At 41.8% G+C, this 18043-nt stretch overlaps 5 protein-coding genes across 21 annotated transcripts in view; 2 read left to right on the plus strand and 3 right to left on the minus strand.

Annotated features, from left to right (window-relative positions):
* The window catches only part of LOC125770458 (transmembrane protein 184B), a 29263-nt gene extending 28701 nt beyond the window's left edge, over positions 1–562 (minus strand). For 3 of the 6 annotated variants that reach the window (XM_049440123.1, XM_049440131.1, XM_049440129.1), the window contains exon 1: positions 424–562. The gene's annotated coding sequence lies outside the window, so the exon portion shown is untranslated. The other 3 variants (XM_049440126.1, XM_049440124.1, XM_049440127.1) reach the window with 3 other exon arrangements.
* A 233-nt stretch (positions 563–795) lies between these two features.
* On the plus strand, positions 796–2053 carry LOC125770500 (syntaxin-8). The gene is made up of 3 exons (XM_049440198.1): positions 796–1017; positions 1100–1632; positions 1701–2053. The coding sequence occupies exons 1-3, from the start codon at positions 986–988 to the stop codon at positions 1859–1861; spliced, it is 726 nt and encodes a 241-aa protein (XP_049296155.1). The 5' UTR covers positions 796–985; the 3' UTR covers positions 1862–2053.
* Positions 2054–2084: 31 nt separating this feature from the next.
* Positions 2085–4308, minus strand: LOC125770464 (cytochrome b-c1 complex subunit 2, mitochondrial). The gene is made up of 4 exons (XM_049440145.1): positions 4121–4308; positions 3764–3906; positions 2646–3690; positions 2085–2581 (listed from the first exon to the last, which is right to left on the minus strand). Exons 1-4 carry the CDS (start codon positions 4163–4165, stop codon positions 2495–2497), a joined length of 1320 nt encoding a protein of 439 aa, XP_049296102.1. The 5' UTR covers positions 4166–4308; the 3' UTR covers positions 2085–2494.
* A 287-nt stretch (positions 4309–4595) lies between these two features.
* Positions 4596–6484, minus strand: LOC125770497 (uncharacterized). 2 transcript variants are annotated; one of them, XM_049440194.1, is made up of 3 exons: positions 6314–6484; positions 5768–6235; positions 4596–5611 (listed from the first exon to the last, which is right to left on the minus strand). In XM_049440194.1, the coding sequence occupies exons 2-3, from the start codon at positions 6215–6217 to the stop codon at positions 5291–5293; spliced, it is 771 nt and encodes a 256-aa protein (XP_049296151.1). In that variant the 5' UTR covers positions 6218–6235; positions 6314–6484; the 3' UTR covers positions 4596–5290. The 2 variants fall into 2 exon arrangements, with proteins under 2 accessions (XP_049296151.1, XP_049296150.1); XM_049440193.1 differs by having other exon boundaries at positions 5768–6483.
* A 332-nt stretch (positions 6485–6816) lies between these two features.
* LOC125770449 (TOM1-like protein 2) lies at positions 6817–17935 on the plus strand. 11 transcript variants are annotated; one of them, XM_049440088.1, is made up of 9 exons: positions 6817–6946; positions 8040–8468; positions 13833–14284; positions 14352–14444; positions 14528–14697; positions 14776–15261; positions 15363–15420; positions 16231–16281; positions 16548–17935. In XM_049440088.1, the coding sequence occupies exons 2-9, from the start codon at positions 8399–8401 to the stop codon at positions 16794–16796; spliced, it is 1629 nt and encodes a 542-aa protein (XP_049296045.1). In that variant the 5' UTR covers positions 6817–6946; positions 8040–8398; the 3' UTR covers positions 16797–17935. The 11 variants fall into 11 exon arrangements, with proteins under 11 accessions (XP_049296045.1, XP_049296056.1, XP_049296053.1 ...); XM_049440096.1 differs by having other exon boundaries at positions 6875–6961; XM_049440089.1 differs by having other exon boundaries at positions 6931–6946; positions 7948–8468.
* Positions 17936–18043: the final 108 nt, after the last annotated feature.

An 18043-nucleotide genomic window follows, 5' to 3' on the forward strand; every position in this document is an offset into this window, starting at 1 on the left:
CAGAACACACGCATACTGCTGCGCTGCCATCATCAACGCAGCAGCCATTGGAAATGAATTCAAGGAACTTTTAAGTGGGGGGTTGGTTTTGGGGCTCCCAGGGGGTTGTTCTTTTATTCTACGTTCGATTACACTTTCAAACTCATCCACCTAGGAAGAACAGCTCACACACGTACCCCTTTCCCTTGTACCACCCCACTATTAATGATCTTCATCAAAATAAATAACAATTTTCCATGTTGCAACGAAAAAAAAAACGCTCAACAATACACGATTGTAACAGCACATTCACTATGACGGAACAACCTTCTGCAGAATTGGTGTTGTGGTGTCGCAACCACTGCAATGTTGGTAGCTATTTTATCCTTTCACTGCACAGGAAGACACACAATTTGCTGCATTTGGATGCACTTTGAAACTAACCTTTTCGGGGAAGCACACAGCGATACAATATTGTGCAAAGTTCTGTGCGACGCACTCACATAAAATGGAAACATAAATTGGACCTGCAAAGCCACCTTCTCACGTTCGCTCGGAGAAAATGTTGTGGGAACAACAGCTGTCAAAACTGGTTAAGGCTCGTTTAAACATCGTGAATGCACGCAGCTATGTTAAATTGTTCGTTTCGGTCTGATAACTATGGTATTTTGTGTTAAATAATAAAAATCTCTTCATTTTAATGTTCTGATTCCAATTTAACCATAAAAGAGCCGTATCTTTGAATGTATAATAAATATGAAACCATTCGCAGCAGTTGAAAAAACGGTACTTTGACAGATAGGACACAATCTGCTGGATTTGTTAGTTGGGAAAAATCGAGCACCATGTGACATTCGAGCAGGTGCTGGATCGTTTTGTTGTATGTTTTTGTTCTTGCCTCTCGATCGCCTTATCACAATAATTAAATTACTCATCATTTTCATGTTGTGCGTAGTGATACTTTTCTGACCGCACTTGTCGTACACGGGTTTCACGGCACTTCAAAATGGCTTTAATCAACATCGACGGAGATCCATGGTAAGGAACGAAGCTCGTTCAACATTTTCTCTTTCCAAACGATTCTAAGATTTGTTCTTTCATTGCCATCTCGCTTTTGAAGGCTGACCGAATTGGATGCGTGCGAGAACCTGAGCAATGATATTCAATCCCAGCTAGCGGCACGTAACAGAGAAAATCAGCTGTCCCGCGAATATGGCGTTCTGTCGGGTACGGTGCGAGTGCGCTTGAAGCAACTCGGCAGTGAGCTGGATCAGTTAACCCGAAAGCTGGGACTCATCTCCAGCACCCTTACTTCTGGGGAAGCCGAACGAAGGCAGCGTAGAATAGAAGCCCTACAGTCGAAGCTGATTCAATTACAGCGTCAATTCACGTACGTCGAACCAGCAGCCGCTCGGTCGGCTCTGTTCGAAACAGGGAGCAACAGCCGTGGCCGAGTAGCTTTCGCCGATGATGATGATGACGATGAGCCCGCACTGATCCCATCACAAAGCAACTATACTGTGGCAGGTTTGCGCTCCCAGCAAACACGTATTTTGGAAGATCAAAATGAAGGCCTCGAAGCTCTTTCTCAAGTGATCGCGCGACAAAAGGAATTAGCGACCCGAATAGGCGGAGAAGTCGATCGTCATAATGGTAAATTGTTCGAGATTGTTTTCTAACCCGTTGTTACAAAAACAAGGCCCTTCCGTTGACTGTTTCAGATATATTGGACGATTTGGCTCAAACGATGGAAACGACCGATGGACGAATAAATCGTGAAACGCGCCAAATTGGAACAATCACCACACAAGATTCTACTTGGGGCTATTGGATCGTTATAGGTCTGCTTTTCGTTGCAATTGTTTTAACAGGAATTTTGTAAGCCATATGAGGTTCTTTGTGTACACTTTTATATAACACCCTTATCTGGTGTTTATCTCTGCCCCAACAAAGTGAATTCTGATGGCGGTACGAGACACGAGTATAAACTATTGATTACACTCCATATCGCACTGTATTTAAACTCCTACTGTACTATACCTAAATAATAAAGAAAATATACTTTTACACCAAATGGCATTAAAACTCTTTTCAAACAGACAAAATTGACGTTTATCCTATTTATTGAATAAATTGTTTGCACCATATGTGGGTTAGTTTTCCTTCCATATCTCAATAAAACACTTCCAATACATCGATACAGAATCAATCTATTCATTGGTATTATCTGCTCATAACGATACCACTAGCTGACCCCTAGGGGTCGCACATACAATTAATTTCAATTTCGTTCTGATCGGCCGTAATCTGTGGGGGTGCTTGCTGTGTTATCGGATATTGTTTTCAGGTTGAATTATACTACAGCTTTTGCTATGCATAGTGCGTTTCTGTTTCTCTGAGCCTGCGATGATGGTAGCGGACAAAGACGACTCCGGAGAAAGAAACAAAAACAGTAACATTGTCCAGAAAATTTCCCTCTTCCCTCAGTGAGCCGTCCTACTTCTAATTGCGGGAATTAGTGCAACTCACAAAGATGCGGCACATGGGACAGATTGCCAACGGCGCCGATTGCCAATTTGCTGGAAGCAACTTTGCTGGCGGCCTGAAAAAGGAATAAACATACATTAACATGGCGTGTCAAATCTTCAATACAAAAAAGCACTTACAGCTTGAACATCACCAGTGGTGACGGCATTTACGGCAGCAATTAGGTCACTCTTCTTGTACACCTGTCCTAAGAGGACCGACTCTTCGCCCAACTGATGTTGCAGGGAGCTTTGGTTCTCAGTAATATCAGCCACGGCCATAACGGCCAATGCCTTACCACGGGACACACAGGCATCAGTTACTGAGAGCGATTTAAGGGCCTTTACACCAGCCTCAACCGCCTTACCCGCATCCTTCGCATTGCCGGATACGATGAATCCGAACAGTCCATTGTCCGTGTATCCGTTGAACAGGGCACTGCTATTAACACCTCCGAGAGCCTTCGTGAGTGCGCCATTGTTGGCCCCACGCTTGGTTGCCGGTCCAACACCCGCAGCAAAGTGCAACACCCAGAAGGCTGCAGCTTCCTTCAACGATTTCCAACCAACCGCTTGAGTGCCAACGGCAACAGCGGCACGCGAACCGGAACCTTCGCGACGCACTTCACCGGTGTTGAAGGTGGATTTATTCTCACCGCCGGCTCCTGACTCAAGGGCAAGGCTCTGGGCAAAGCCCACCAGCAGCTGATGATCAACACCAACTCCAGCGACGGCCGCCCGGTTCGTGGTACAGTTGGTCGCAAAATAGTGCTGCATCGTTTCCGACGAATGCTTGCCGACCAGATAGTCTGGGCAGAAGACGGAATTGCCCAGTCCGTCACGGAAGGCGGCCTTGTGCAGCAACTCGACCGCTTGAACCTCGGATGGCAAACGGGCCAGCTCGTTACGGATAACGGGTACCAATTCGGCCAACTCCCAGGGCTTGAACACCTGACCGGTGGCAGTTGCCTCCAGATACTTCAAACCCACTTCCAGCTGATCTTTCGTCACGGCAACACTGTACGATACCACCTCACGGTCGGCCAAAGACGTCAGGGTACCGCCAGACTGCTGAATGTTGCGCGTAATGCCAAACGCGGTGGCCGTCTTGGTTGAGAGACCACCTGCAGCACGCAGCACATGTGCTGCACCTAGACTATCGGCAGTTTCGTTGCGCGATCCGGCACTGGGTTAAAAGAAAAACATCGTACAATAAATAAACCGTCTAAAAAACTAGAATTGTAGCGAATTCTACCTACCGGAAAGCGATCGAGATCCGGGATACAGCAGCATTCGGTTCCGCCGATGAAACAACCAGCTTGTTAGGCAGGGTCGTTGTCTGCACTTCGGCCGAACCACGGCTAGCAGCGGCAGCCTGAGCGTGTGCGGCATAGCCACGGGCCTAGAAGAAAAACACACACCACACCTTTCGATCAGAACAATTCAAGCAAGCAATAGTTGGTCGAGGTAGCGCAACAGAATATCCTTCCGTACTAAAGGGCTCAAAGATTATTTCATCACGGAGCACAATTTACGTAACGAGATTTGACACTTCGTCCGCAAGCAAGGAAAACACGGAGTTGTGCAAAATTGCGGAATAGCAAAAACATTCTTACCGCTGCTGCACGAAGCATCGGGGTTTTCGATGTTACGGATGCCATATTTTCTAGCCTGTTTAGTTTTACTGGCTGGAAGTTAGTTAATCGGACTGCTTAACTGCGGCCACAGAAGAGATCTCCGGAACTTTGTTGGTGCTCTCGTTCGATGGCTTTCAGTTTTTTTTCCTTTCGGTATTGAAAAATTGCCAAAACGTCACACGGCTGATTGACAGTTGGTACCAAGATTACTAGACGACACTGAATTGGGTGGGCATTGGAAGAGAAATACAGTAGCGCCAGGTCAATGTGGTACACATGAATTATTTTTTAAAATCGCTAGTTGTTATTGGTCCGCTTCCACCCGAGCTAAGGTGCTTTTGTGTTCTAGAATAAGTGATGAATAGTTAAAAACAATACAACTGTGAACATACACAGTTGTGGTGCAAATATTGATGTCCACATTTTTCACAAATATAATTGAAAAGTTTTAATATAAATGCTACATATTTTTATTTGAGGTGATGTAAATCATAGATAAAGGACATAAAGTGTTTTATAAAAGTGAATAGGACCGTCTCTCTTCGCATAGCAGTTCAGTTATACTATGCAAGTACTCACTTCATGTAGAATTGTATATTATTGTCGTAAAATGTATATTAATGTCACCTTTGAAGCACATAATCATTTACGGTTTGTTGTTTCACTAAAAGCTGATAAAACATTTATACATGAAAGAAAATAAAGCTCTTTTCCTAACAAAAAGAACTAGCAGGTATCAGTCTTTCCATAATAACAATTCCTTAAAATTGTTCAATCGACTCGACTTGTTGAAAACACCGATAATGCCTGCACAACAGGTTTTTCGAAGATGCTTTTCGATACGATTCGTACGATCAAATAAATCTGATCTTTTCTTTATCTAAATGATCGTTATCTCGCTCTACCTACTGTGCTTGATTCGATTGCAAAAATATTCATTTTGCACATAATGTATCTCCTTCAATAAATACTATTTCTTTTCGATGGCATCGATGGCCAAATTCTCATTCTTCCCTTATATGCTTGATAGTTTACTCTTTGTAAACGTTTTAATTAAAATAAGATACTAAAACTCACAGAGCTTTAAGCCATCCATAAAGAAGTTATAACTAATGTGTGTCCTGCATATCTTCGCGTAAATTATTCTCACTAAAAACGTAGTCTTGTTCGACTTTTGGTATCACCGGAGAGTTTCCTCTGTTCATCCATATCATTAGTCTTTACAGCAACTGCATGTCTACGGCGACGTTTTTGCAACCATTTTTGCTCCATTACCAAGCAATCTTCCGGTGTGATGATCGGTTTCAGCGGACAATATTTGGCCGTGTGCGCATTAGCCCCAGTAGCATGGCAACGTGAGCATACGAATTTCTGCAAAACGGGACATGTCACGTTGCCCGATTCATCTTTACAACTGTGACTCTCGTATTCTTCCTTATCGGCACCGTTGTTAAGGCAGAAGACACAGTGCTACAGTGGGTAAGTGAATGCAAGATGAAATGTTAAACTAAAATAGTGTTTTCACATCGCTACTGGTACAATACTAACACACAAAAAGACACACATTACGCACAATAATCAGATGACATTGATTTGTGGATGCAAGATCAAGTAACGATGGCTTACCTCCAGCTGGGAATTGTTTTTAGTTTTGTTTTTGCGTACACTGTATTTTTGTTTTAACTGATTTGTAATGTCCTGAAAAACTTTGCGGTCCGAGCTTTCGTTATCCGTGCTATCTACTTCAGTTTCTTTATCGTCCGTTTGTGCATCCAATTGATTGTGCAAAACTGGACTCACATGCTGCCTGTGCTCCAGATTGCACTGGTCAGTATCGGAAAGTTCGGAACTAGTACCGTTCGCGTCAAACTCGTTCCGAATGTCTTCAACTGCTGCTGTTAGGTCCAATCTTTTTGCTTCTGTGATGAGTGCATGAATGTCGAATTTATAGCTCGACTTATTTAGAACGAATTGAGCAAATTCCGGATACTTTTGTAGAAACCTAACCGCACATTCAAGCGCCAATATCTTATTGGCATTGTCTCCCGTGGTTTGCTCATATCGCTTATCTGCCATTTTGTGTGTGTTGCATCGCTATGGGGTCATTAAACATTTGGGTACGCTGTAATACGCGTATTTTAGAAAGAATATGTGAAGTAATGGCAATTTTACCTATAAAACGATGAATGAAAGACAATAATTCGTTGTTGATCAACGTCACGAAACACTTTAAAATAAGCCGACTGTCGCCAGAAAACACACTTTGCAACATCACTACGCACAATCATCTTCAGTATGAAACGACTAATGCAAATGAATATTCACATTTCATACGCGCATAAAAGCACACTTGGTGCATATGTGTATGCGTGTGAATAGAGGTGCTATAAGCAAGGACCAAGTACTAAACTAGAGATTCCTTTTTTTAGTTCCAGTTCAACGGAAGCAATCAACACTCATCTAGATTATTTTAAAGCAACATTTAAAAATTCGTTGTTTAAATACAATGAAAGATAAAAGACTTTTTTGGAAATGATGAAATACTTCTCCACTAAGGTCGATTGTACTATCAACTGATTTCACTTTTTATTTTGTAAAGTAAAATTTCTGTCCTATTGTATCTCCACTGTGCTAAGAGTATTCGTTAAAAATGTGATTGGGGTTGACATTTGTTTCGTTAAGAGAGGGATGTTTTGACGTTTTCGTTAAGGGATGATGTTTTCCGATTTGCTCTTCCCCAGAAAAAAAAACATCAGCGCATAAAGGCAGTCGTAGCCGTACGAGTTTTTCCAAAGGTTTTATAAAGTAAGGTTCACTGACGTGCGTGCCGCTCCGCAAATTAATTCTTTAGACGGATCTTTAAACAGTTTAATGGTCATTGTTTGTGGGTCGTTGTTTCACTTTCGATACGCAATAGTAAATAAACAAGAAAAAGTCAGGTTCGGTTTTATTTTACCTGGTGCGTTATATTGCAACTTTTTACGGGTGCTCATTCCGAAAAAAGTGTAGTAAACCGTCTGCCGGGGATATTAACCTTACCAAACTGTTGTGCTTGAATAGGTTTTCCAAAGTTAGCAAAAGTACTTAATTACATTGAAATATAAATTATTGTGAGGAAAATATCCCAAATTTCTGCTGTGCCCCAAGTATCTTTCTGACGCCGTGCTGTTGTGTCCAAGAGCTGTGTGGGTGTGTACGTGCATGCTTACCTACGTGTGCGCTTGTAGGTTTGGCAGTGTGAATGGGTTGTGCATAGTTAGTGTTTTTGTTGTGACTTCCTTTTTATGTTTGATGATGCATCGCGCGCAGTTTTGCGGCTAGTGGCTTGCACGAAGAGCAAGTGTGAATCATCATTACAGCGGGTAGTTCGTTTGTACAGCATCATCAACTTCATCGTCATCATCGTCTGCACTGTCAAATTTGTACGCATTCAATTGACATTTCGTGTGTTTCGCTTTTGCGTGACAAAATTAGAATAAATTACCTACCTACTTTGATTTTAAATTCATTATCTGTGTTTATGAAACTACAAGGAGCAATTCTTGCTCAAGCTGCGCAGTTTTTTTTACACTCAAAACTCTATGGTTGATTAGTGTTGATCAAATATCTAAAACAAGCGAATCAACATAAAATTAACCCCATTCAAATACCCTGCAGTATGTGTCACTGTAGCTACGAATCATTGCCAAACAAAACGGCCGGGCCAGTAGTATAACCGTTGTACTATGATTTATGTTTTCGCTTTACGAATGTACCTTCTAGTCGAATGCAGAATAACATATATGTTTTCCCCAATAATATAATAGTTTTCTCCCTCCCTCTCTCTGTGTTTGTGTGTGTGCATGAATGTCGGTGTGTGTTAATGCATCATATTGATCGTTTGTTGGTGCCGTTGTAGGTGACCGGAACCGAGTGAAACTGTGCTCGCCTGGCTCGAGCCACGAATGCTTAGATAGTTCGCACTTATCGATTTGTCCGGAGTGAACCGGAAAGATCCCGGCTAGAGAAGTATAACAGGAATAAGAAAAAAAACCCTTCTAACAACCAACGCTATCGACGGTGTGTTTGTGTGCGCAAGCTGCAAGTGTGTCCTTGTTGCGTTTTCCTTCTAAGGAAAGGTGACGTGTTGTGCCCGCTGGCCGGAACCGTGGAAATTAATTCTTACAGTGGGGTGAAAACCCAACGTGTCTGTTTGTTGTGTGCCAACCTCTGCCTCCGGATCTTCTTGCGGGAGGGAATTAAGGAGTTCGAGTAAAAATGACATCATTCTTCAACGTTGGTGCCCTGGGGGGCAACCCATTTTCGACGCCCGTTGGGCAGAAAATAGGTGAGTAATTCGTATAATGTTTGGCTTTTATTTCACGTGTATTTCCAGCTGTAAGGGCAAGAAACACATCTTCATCATCATTCGAATAACTTTTGCATTCGAGTCCAATGCGTGCGCCCTGTACTTGTGATGGTGTATAAAGGGATTATTATGTCTGTTTACACAACTTCACTCTGAGGTGCGCTAAATGCACGTCATGCTGAAAGCTAAAGAGATTACGCCAACGGATCAATGCGGACTTGGGTGAAAGTCCAAACTGGGCCCCCCAAAAACACTTTCCCCCGAAACGCCCATTACGCCCAGGAAAGGAAATCAGATGGAAAAATCGTGCCATCAGCAGCAACCCGTGCATTGACATCACATGATGGCAGCTTTACTCCTACATTGTGTGTTAGATGCGCCTGGCGTTGGTGGGTCACTGCATGTTACGGTTCATGTGGATAAGCGGCACTATCTTTCAATACTTGAAGCAAACCACCCACAGCCAGGTACTACAGATAAGCTGTACCGGTTGTGTGTGACCATGGGTAACGATGAGAACAACATATATTTACACTGGACAAGATAATGATAAGACGTATTAAGAGCAACTGAAAAAAAATCCCTTTTCAACGTGGGCGGGAAAAGCTTGAATTTGCCGGAACAAATTAGACAGCAGAAAACGCCAATGAAATAATGAATGTTATTCACCTTCTTGAGCACTGGAACACTGGACACGGATCACGGATTCAGTGTTCTTCCCTTGCAAGCCTTTTGCGGTTTCCGAGCACCTTTGCTTGAGCAGGAAACCTTACAAGTGTGAACCAACCTTCAGTTACGAAACTGCGTAGGTATTTTCTAGAAAAAAAAAAGGATTTCAAGTTTTGCATTGTATGGGCAACAGAAAACCGACTCCATTTTGACTTGTGTTTTGTGTGCTTTTTATTATTGTGAACGCAAACTGGCTTGCTGTGATTGTAGCACAATCTTTACTGTTATTATAAAAGTACATAAACATAAGCATATGGACTACTATGATCACAACGCTGCTTTGAAATGGGTCACATAACGGAGGATCAATTGTGAGGATCAATCCATATCGGTCCGTCAGATCGCAAACAAAAAAATCTCAATAATAACGCTTGAATAATGAATAATGGTAATTTTAAACATTTTCCAAACAACGCTAGCAATTTATCGTAATGTTGATTTTTTATACACATGTAGAATTCCTTTCGCCTCACATACTTACACCACTCTGTGACGAATCGGAGATCGTTAAGCAAGATAAAACTGAAATGAAATCATAACACAAAAAAGTTAGACGCAATTAAAGTCATGCAAGCCGTTAGCGTTACAACACCACTTGCCTTACATAAATCTGTTCAATTTGTGCGGTTACGCTTAAGCGTGAAGAAATTTAAAACTTTTCCACAAAACTCTGATGGAAGTTTTGTTGGTAAATGTTTGTGTTATACGCGTTACACAAACGCAAGCAAAAGGGCGTATTGTTTTACATTTTTAAATGCGCGCTTTAACATCCACCAAATGATGCTGGTCTGGCTTGGTTTAACTGGGTGTATGTGTTTTTAAAAGCGCTGGTGACTCACGACGGACCGGATGATTGAGCCCTATTGAAACATTATAAAGGAAGTGGGCGCACACGACAAGATGCGCGGTAAAACCAGGTGTAACCTGGGTACGGGTTGGGATATAAATTTTAAAAAAATTACACCAATAGCATTCATTCGGTGTAAGTGGTATGCGTTGGCGGTTGAAACTGCATCTGTTTCGCGCTGTTCCACTTCAAACAATAACAATTGCCGCGACAGGCGATGATGCTCCGGGCACGCCAACCGTTGTGGGTTGGTTGGTCTCTAGGTTAGGTGCATATGGCCTGTACGGCCGGAAACCCATCCCATTCAACCGATTCAGTCCTCGTGCGGGAGTTTATTTCCACGAATTAACAAAAACACACACACACACACACGCACGATCACTCATAGAATGGTCGCCGAGACAGACAACTTTTTGGGGAGGGCGGCAGCATGGGGTGTAATGTTTATTCCCCGCACGAAGAAGCAGAAACCATAGTAAAATGAACCCATCGCAACTTCATCCCACTGTCCTGCCGGTTAATGCTACCTTAGTATGGCTTTTGGCCAGGAAAATTGATGGCCTCCCATACCGAGCGGTTAAAGGTTTTCCTTTTCCCTGTTGGAAACGATGGGGGGGTGAGGGACCTAGACAGGAATACAATGCAATGATGCGTGAAACGCACCATGACTGGTGTTCGAACCTTCCATGTGTCTACAGTAGTGTGCATATTTATGGAACTGACATAGCAGGGCAACACACGGAATACCATTGGGAAGGTTAAGCAAGAATGTATCACGATCCCTGAAGAGAATTTCCTTTTCTACAATCGTATAATGCATCTAATTCTTGACATACAAGATGCCTCATATTCGTGGATTTTAAGACATGTCTGTTCAGATATTTCGATTGTAGTTAATATGAAGTAAATAAGACAACTAACACAGGCGGGGCCCTGTGTTAACGGCGCTGGTTCTATACGACAGGACCGGGTATTAAATCCCCTCCGGTCCGTCTCCCCGTAGCAAGGACTAAGCTAAAAAAAGAGGTCGATGATGTCTTTAAATTCGATTAAATAAATTTATTTTAATTTGTGCAATGGTTTCTCTAACAAAATTTGATCCAAAATTCTAAATTGTATTAGGAGGTGAAATCCTAAATTCCAGATTTCATATATCCAGTTTTTATATACAGTAGAACGTCGATTGTCCGGGGGCGGATTAACCGTGCGCCGAAAATTGACAGCTGTTCAACCGTGGTAAACATTTGTACTGATGTCAGGTTGCTTAAAATGATTAAAATCGTCACCAAACGATGTATTAGAAATGATTTTATTTTACGTTCTAAATTTTAATTGTTATTTGATAATAATTTGCTTGATCCAGAATCATGTTTAGCATCAAAAGGACTACCATAATGTAGTATATAGGTACTATATACCCTTTATCTAAATATATAAAAGACCTTGATATTCCGTGGAAATCGTTTAACCGGTATCAGTCCGGCCCCGAGCACTCCAGATAATCGACGTTGTACTGTACATAAAAATAGCGAACCTTTGTTACGTATCTGTATATTCTGATTCTTGATCTTACATTTATTACCTACACTGTATTATTGGGGTTGAAGGTGTTGGCCACTAGTTGAGCTATCGGTCACCCGTTCCATACACCCCTCTCCCTCCTCCCCCATGCACAGGACACGTGCATTACGCGACTTTTCCCATTCCCCTCCCGCCCTGTATTGGTTGTTTCCTACACACAACGCAAAGGAAATGATTTACATAATTATTCACCGGCGACAACGACGAGACCGCTTCAATTATTGTCACAGCTCCGGCTCCCCTCCAGTGGCACAGAGGAAGAAGTTGTGCGTTCCGTTGTGTTATTGTGAGCACATTTGAATGTTTGTTATATTATTTCTGTTTGCGTTTTCCCCATCCCGCCATAGTACGACACAGTGGTACAGGAAACCTGATGGGATAATAATGGTGGTGCTAATGTTTATGGTTTTATGGTTTCATGTTGTGCTTTGTTTAATGTTTCACCGCATAAGGGTAGCTGAAGCAAGCACCGAAAGGAGAGTGATATCTATCATAAAAATCAAGTTAGAAAATTGGCCACCTCTGTATACGGGTGTGTTTGTAAGTGGAACAAACCCGTCAAAAGAAAAAAAAATCCTATGGAAAGTTATTACCCTTAACCGAACGACGAGTTTCCGGTGAGGAGAAAAAAACCGCTCAAGAACGATCGATAATTTGTACGATCATTCTTCACGTTTGATATTGTTGCCAAGAAGGTTCAAGGATCCAATTTCTTCAATACTTTAAACAAAATAAGAACCATGCATGCGAGAGAAAGTAATGCTCATAAACCTGCTGCACGCCATCACATGCTCTAATGGTTCTGTACATGGCTCTGCCTATGATGAGTGATCATCATCATCATTGTTTTGTTTTGCACATTGCACATTTGCAGCGTTACTAATGTTCTCCAAAGGAAAGATGCATCGGTAGTGGAAAACTAAACAATAAACCTCTATAGGTCGTGCCGCGCCTGTTGGCTGTTGTTGATGAATCTTCCAAGCGTAACGAATCTGATTACTTTATATAACGATTTTACACACTTATAGTAAAAAAAAAATTACACTCGCTTCACAGTAGGGGTAGACTAGGATCGTGTGTTGTTTATTGCGGTAGCAAGCAAGAAGTTTATTGTTTTGTAGTTTAAACCCAAAACTCAACACAATAAACTAACCATGGATGTATTATTTTAAGGTGTGATATAATTTTCTTTATCTCCCGTTTTGTATAACACGTGCGATCGTTCGCTTAAACTTAAGTTCAATTAGCGGAAAAATGGTACAGATAGCTTGAAGTAGTAGTTTCGTTTTGATAAAAAGAGTGCGCAAAAATTAACAGAAAGAAAGATTTGTAGATTTTGAGGAGATCTCTGTCACAAACGCGACACCTTCTCATAGCGAGATCATTAATTTGCCCAGCTTGATCAATCTGTTTCACAGCTTTCGTAAACAAAGATGAATCACAAAGCATTAAATTGGGAGATACTTCCATCCCCCAAACTAACCAGTTCCAAACATTTTATTGTGTTTGTTTTTTTTTTTTTGTTTTGGTTACTATACCGGCTACGCCGTCCGAGTAGAGTGTCAGGTCAGGCATAATCTACTCGTGCAAACGAAACAGTGCTTTGACGCTGACAAGCAACCAACCTCACCAAAATGATAAGCATGATACGGCGCTTGCACACACGGACGGTAAACCGTCCACCTAATGGATTGTTGCTTATCAGTTTGTTAGTCGGCAAATGTACATTCTTGCATGACATTTTGTCGTCTGGAAAGGACACACACACACACTCGGTTATATTTTGCGTTGAGGTTGGTTTGTTAGAGGTTAGTAGCCACGCATATGACTCATGATGATGGTTTTCTCGAATGGCTTCCAAATTGTTGATGATTGCAAATAGGCAAAATGATGTTTACCGTCAAATTGGCAACTATTTGTACCTGCTGATAGGGTAATAATGGTTCCCCGCGTACTATTGGGCGATAATTGGTTTTGTAAGGCATTGGCCTTATCATTACTCACATTTCGAAGGTATTTTTTTTTTACATTCTGAGTGCTATTTTGCATGTTTAAAAAGAATGAAAAATACCTTAAGTAGCCTAATTTAAGGCCAAATTATTTGTAGTCGATCTGAAATGTCCTGATTGATAAAATTGTAACTAATAAAAGTTTTTAATTTTTTCTCAACTTTTTTTCATACACAGAACAAGCGACAGATGCTAGTCTGGCCTCGGAAAACTGGGCACTAAACATGGAAATCTGTGATATGATTAACGAATCGTCGGACGGTGCCCGTGACTCGATGAAAGCGATACGCAAGCGGTTGACACAAAACGCGGGCAAAAATTATACCGTCATCATGTACACGCTGACGGTGCTGGAAACATGCGTAAAGAACTGTGGCAAAGCGTTCCACGTGCTGGTCGCAAACAAAGAGTTTATCCAGGAGTTGGTGAAGCTGATCGGTCCCAAGAACGATCCACCACCGATCGTGCAGGAAAAGGTGCTGAGCTTGATACAGATCTGGGCCGATGCGTTCCGTTCCCAGCCCGAGCTGAACGGTGTCGTTCAGGTGTATCAGGAACTGAAGAATAAAGGCATCGAATTTCCGGCTACGGATCTGGACGCAATCGCACCAATTTACACACCGCAAAGGGTAAGCGATGCCTTGGTGAAACAGGTGAAGTTGAAAATGATTTCTAATTATTGTCTCACTTTTGCAGAGTGTCCCTGATGGTGCTCCAGCAACGGAAAACGTTAGCACTCTTCCGGTTTCACCACATCATCATGCGTCGCAGACGCCAGGATCGCCAGCAGTATGTATCGAGGGTTCGCAAATTTACGCAAATTGATTCTTCATTGACGGTTTTTTTTACTCCTTTTCCTGGTATAATTCTAGATGCCTCCACCGTCCTCGATGTCACAAGATCAAATCGCAAAACTGCAATCAGAACTAGACATTGTGGCCATGAATATGTCCATTCTCGGGGAGATGCTAACCGAGCTAAAGCCGGGCCAAGAAGATGCAGCAGATTACAAGTTGTTAAACGATCTTACTTCTACTTGCCGGTATGTTGCCCTAACCGCACCATCTTTAATTTTATTCATTCCCACCTACACATTACCATTGTTTGTCCCGGTTTACAGAGAAATGCAAAGCCGAATCGTCGATCTGATCGGAAAGGTACAGCATGACGAGCTTACGGCGGAACTGCTGCGATTGAACGATGAGTTAAACAATCTTTTTCTCCGGCACGCCCGGTACGAGAAAAACCGTGACCCGAAGAATGCTTCCAGTGCGACACCATCTGCCATTCTCGGTGCAGCTCTCGGGGCGGTCGAAATGCGCGATCCATCGTTGATCGATCTGAGCGAGGAAACGGGCGCTACCGGTGGTAGTGCACACGCGAACGTTAGTTCACAGCTGGCCGGATTAAGTCTTGCCGCGGCCGGTTCAACGGCAACCGCATCGTCACAGCTGGCCCAACTAACAAGCGTTACCGCTCAGTCCGGTTCGGCGATGGTATCGAAGTCACCGAACAGAACAACCACTAAGGCTGGCAGCAACAACATTCCACCGGACGTCGTATCGGACGAGTTCGATATGTTTGCCCAATCACGAAACACTACCGGGTAAGGGTCACCGACAAATGTGTTTTCCTCTTCTTTTCAGCCATCATAATATCGTGTACTGATCGGTTTTTATTGCCCTTTTTTTTCTTATCCAACTGTAGTGATAAAGAACCTTCCAGATTAGATCTTTTGGGAGCGACTGCAGGCAACACAGCTTTGGTAAGAATTTTACCACCGTCCGTAACTACACTATTAGGCACTATTTTTGCTGGTGATCTCAGCATCATCGCATCGTAGTCGTATTATATTTTTTCACTCTCTATCGGTTTATATAAATCTCAATCTTTTTGTTTTCGTACCTCTATTTATATGCTGTAAATGTTCAAACAAAGAACATATGCACTTTCTTTTCATCTCTGTACAATATTTTCTTTACTTTTAATATCCAAAAGTCGTTATTGCCTGGGTTTGTTGTGCTTGTGTCGATACATTATAGAACATATAATATTTAGTTTTGAATTTTCAATATATAATAGAACCCCAAATTAAATCTTCACAACTTCAGTAAGTAATTCGAGAATTGCAAGCAAAAAAAACGACTTTTATTGTTTGTAGTCTCCTATTGCTTCTGTTGCTTATGATTGGATTATTTGAAACATTTCTTTTTCCTAAATTATCACACCAAATTCTTGTCATATCATTTCCATTGTATTTACTTGGCTTCATATGTGTGTGTCTTTTTTCTTTTCTTTTCTTTTGTCTCGTCTTTCCTTTTATCTTTCATTTTTACTACCGTACCTGTACTGTTTTGTAAACTCCCCACGAATCGAATCTTTGTAACACCCGAAAAAACCCAACAACCACAACCTATCGATCATCAATTCCGAAATGGCTTTAACAAACTCTGGTTACACACTGATCGACTTTTTTGCTTCGGTGGATTCACACAAACACAAAAAAAAACACACAAAAACGAACCAACATACAACAACAATAAATGTTACACTGCAACCCGCCCATCATCGACAGGGCACGCGGGAATCGGAATTTGACGAGATTGAACAGTGGCTGGGCAATCCGGTGAGTATACATAAGAGTGTGAGATTCCCATTTTATGCTAGTTCTTGTCCTTGCATGCACGTGGGGAGCTGTAGTTTCGGTTTAGTTTCAGAGCGTACGCTATGGTGTGTGCTTCGTAGTGTTGAATGTTTGTTAATCACTTAACTTTTTTGCCGTACATTTTTGCTGCAAATGTTGTTTTGTGGATGTTGCTTGCATGCAACCGGTTTATAATTATCGTGGAAAATATAATTGATTCCTACTTCTTCTGTTCTTTCATCACGCAGGATGATATTGACCATCTCGAGGCGCAAATGGCCGCTGCCGGAGCGATGGTTGGTGATGGTGCTGGTGCCGGTACCGGTGCGGAGGAAAGCTTAACGAGCAAGGAGTTCGAAAAGTTCCTCGCCGAACGGGCGGCCGTTGCTGAAACCTTACCGACGATCAGTAGCAACAGTAGCAGTAACAGCCCAGCAACCACGGCCAAAGATCGTAAGAAAAAGTCGGACGAAACCGATGGCCTGTTAGCACTGTGAAATGTGGCAGAGAGTGTGTTCTTAACGAACCAGGCAGGGAAGCTAACGTAGCGGAAAGCAGGGCATTTGTAGCAGGGCCCCAACAGTTGTTTTCTTTTACATTTTATTTCTGTAATTATTGTTTAATAATTCTACTTAGTTTTCCCCTATTGTGGTACTAGTTTTTGTTTTGTTTGTTGTTTTTTTCACATTGTGAATTCCCATAGAACTTTAGAACGGGGGGTGTGTAAGGTACACGCAGATAGAAAGTTTGATGAAAAATATTAAACAAAAAAAGCCAAAAAAAACATCCAAATTGGAAAATGTTACGAGACCGGCAAGTGTATTGTTTTTTTTTGCGTTTCGTTTCGCTTCTGTTTCTGCGCATTGATTCGATGTGCGAATGTGAGCCATATTATAAATACAAACACATATTAGAGCTACGTGCGCAGAACGTAAAGCAAAGAATGCACTGCATTATGTCGGGCAAAAACAAACAAAAAAACACAACAAACAAAGACGCATCGTAGAGAAGGAAAAATATATTTAATTGTCAACTAGTTGTATTTATTAAGGTGAAACACACAATCCTTCGTTCAGTCAAAGGGGAAAGAAACAAGGGAAATCGTTGTGAAGGATTGTAAAAATCAAACATTACTAAAAAATGTTTGTAAATCTGTTTAAGGAGAGGGAAAATCATCGATGGAATTACATATTTTGTTCCCTCTTTTTTATATTTCAAATTGCGAATCGCTGTTGTTAGCTTTTTTCTTCAATTCATTTTCTTTCAATTTTCTGCAGTAAAAATACCCATGCAAACTGCAGGTAACCCTCTTATATCCATAAAACCCACCTATGGCGTAACACGTTGAATGAATTGGTTATTACGAGTGAAGAAGCACGATGATTTACGGATGCGAAATTACAACAATGTAAAGGAATTAATGTTCTTCATTCTCGTGGGATGTGCGCTGACCAGCTTTAAGTGGAAAGCAAATTCAAAACGGAGCTCGCTTTTCAATGTACGTAACAACAGTTATATCTCAGTTTCTTGCACCTTAAAAGGATGTACATGCAGTTTAATTCTTCTTTCCTAAATGCTAAACAAAATTAAAATATTGTCCAATAAAGTACGCAAGCAACTTCAAGCTAGAATAAAATGTTTTTCGTGTTTTGTACATCGAAATTTCTTCCCTAAAGTAAATCGCCAGGCATCGTATCTTTGACCCGCCGTTTCATTCAAAGCGATAAACTAACGCCATCTGGTG

Source organism: Anopheles funestus, chromosome 3RL (genome assembly GCF_943734845.2).
Source record: "Anopheles funestus chromosome 3RL, idAnoFuneDA-416_04, whole genome shotgun sequence".
Taxonomy (NCBI): domain Eukaryota; kingdom Metazoa; phylum Arthropoda; class Insecta; order Diptera; family Culicidae; genus Anopheles; species Anopheles funestus.

Bases quoted from the DNA above. Each gene is read 5' to 3' on its own strand.
- LOC125770500 (XM_049440198.1), top strand. From the start codon at position 986: ATGGCTTTAATCAACATCGACGGAGATCCATG. The intron at 1,018-1,099 runs GTAAGGAACGAA...TCGCTTTTGAAG, and splicing joins AACATCGACGGAGATCCATG to GCTGACCGAATTGGATGCGT. The intron at 1,633-1,700 runs GTAAATTGTTCG...TGACTGTTTCAG, and splicing joins AGAAGTCGATCGTCATAATG to ATATATTGGACGATTTGGCT.
- LOC125770464 (XM_049440145.1), bottom strand. From the start codon at position 4,165: ATGGCATCCGTAACATCGAAAACCCCGATGCTTCGTGCAGCAGCG. The intron at 3,907-4,120 runs GTAAGAATGTTT...TTTTTCTTCTAG, and splicing joins CGATGCTTCGTGCAGCAGCG to GCCCGTGGCTATGCCGCACA. The intron at 3,691-3,763 runs GTAGGTAGAATT...CTTTTAACCCAG, and splicing joins CGGATCTCGATCGCTTTCCG to TGCCGGATCGCGCAACGAAA.
- LOC125770497 (XM_049440194.1), bottom strand. From the start codon at position 6,217: ATGGCAGATAAGCGATATGAGCAAACCACGGGAGACAATGCCAATAAG. The intron at 5,612-5,767 runs GTAAGCCATCGT...TACCCACTGTAG, and splicing joins AAAACAATTCCCAGCTGGAG to CACTGTGTCTTCTGCCTTAA.
- LOC125770449 (XM_049440088.1), top strand. From the start codon at position 8,399: ATGACATCATTCTTCAACGTTGGTGCCCTGGGGGGCAACCCATTTTCG. The intron at 14,445-14,527 runs GTATGTATCGAG...GTATAATTCTAG, and splicing joins AGACGCCAGGATCGCCAGCA to ATGCCTCCACCGTCCTCGAT. The intron at 16,282-16,547 runs GTGAGTATACAT...TTCATCACGCAG, and splicing joins AACAGTGGCTGGGCAATCCG to GATGATATTGACCATCTCGA.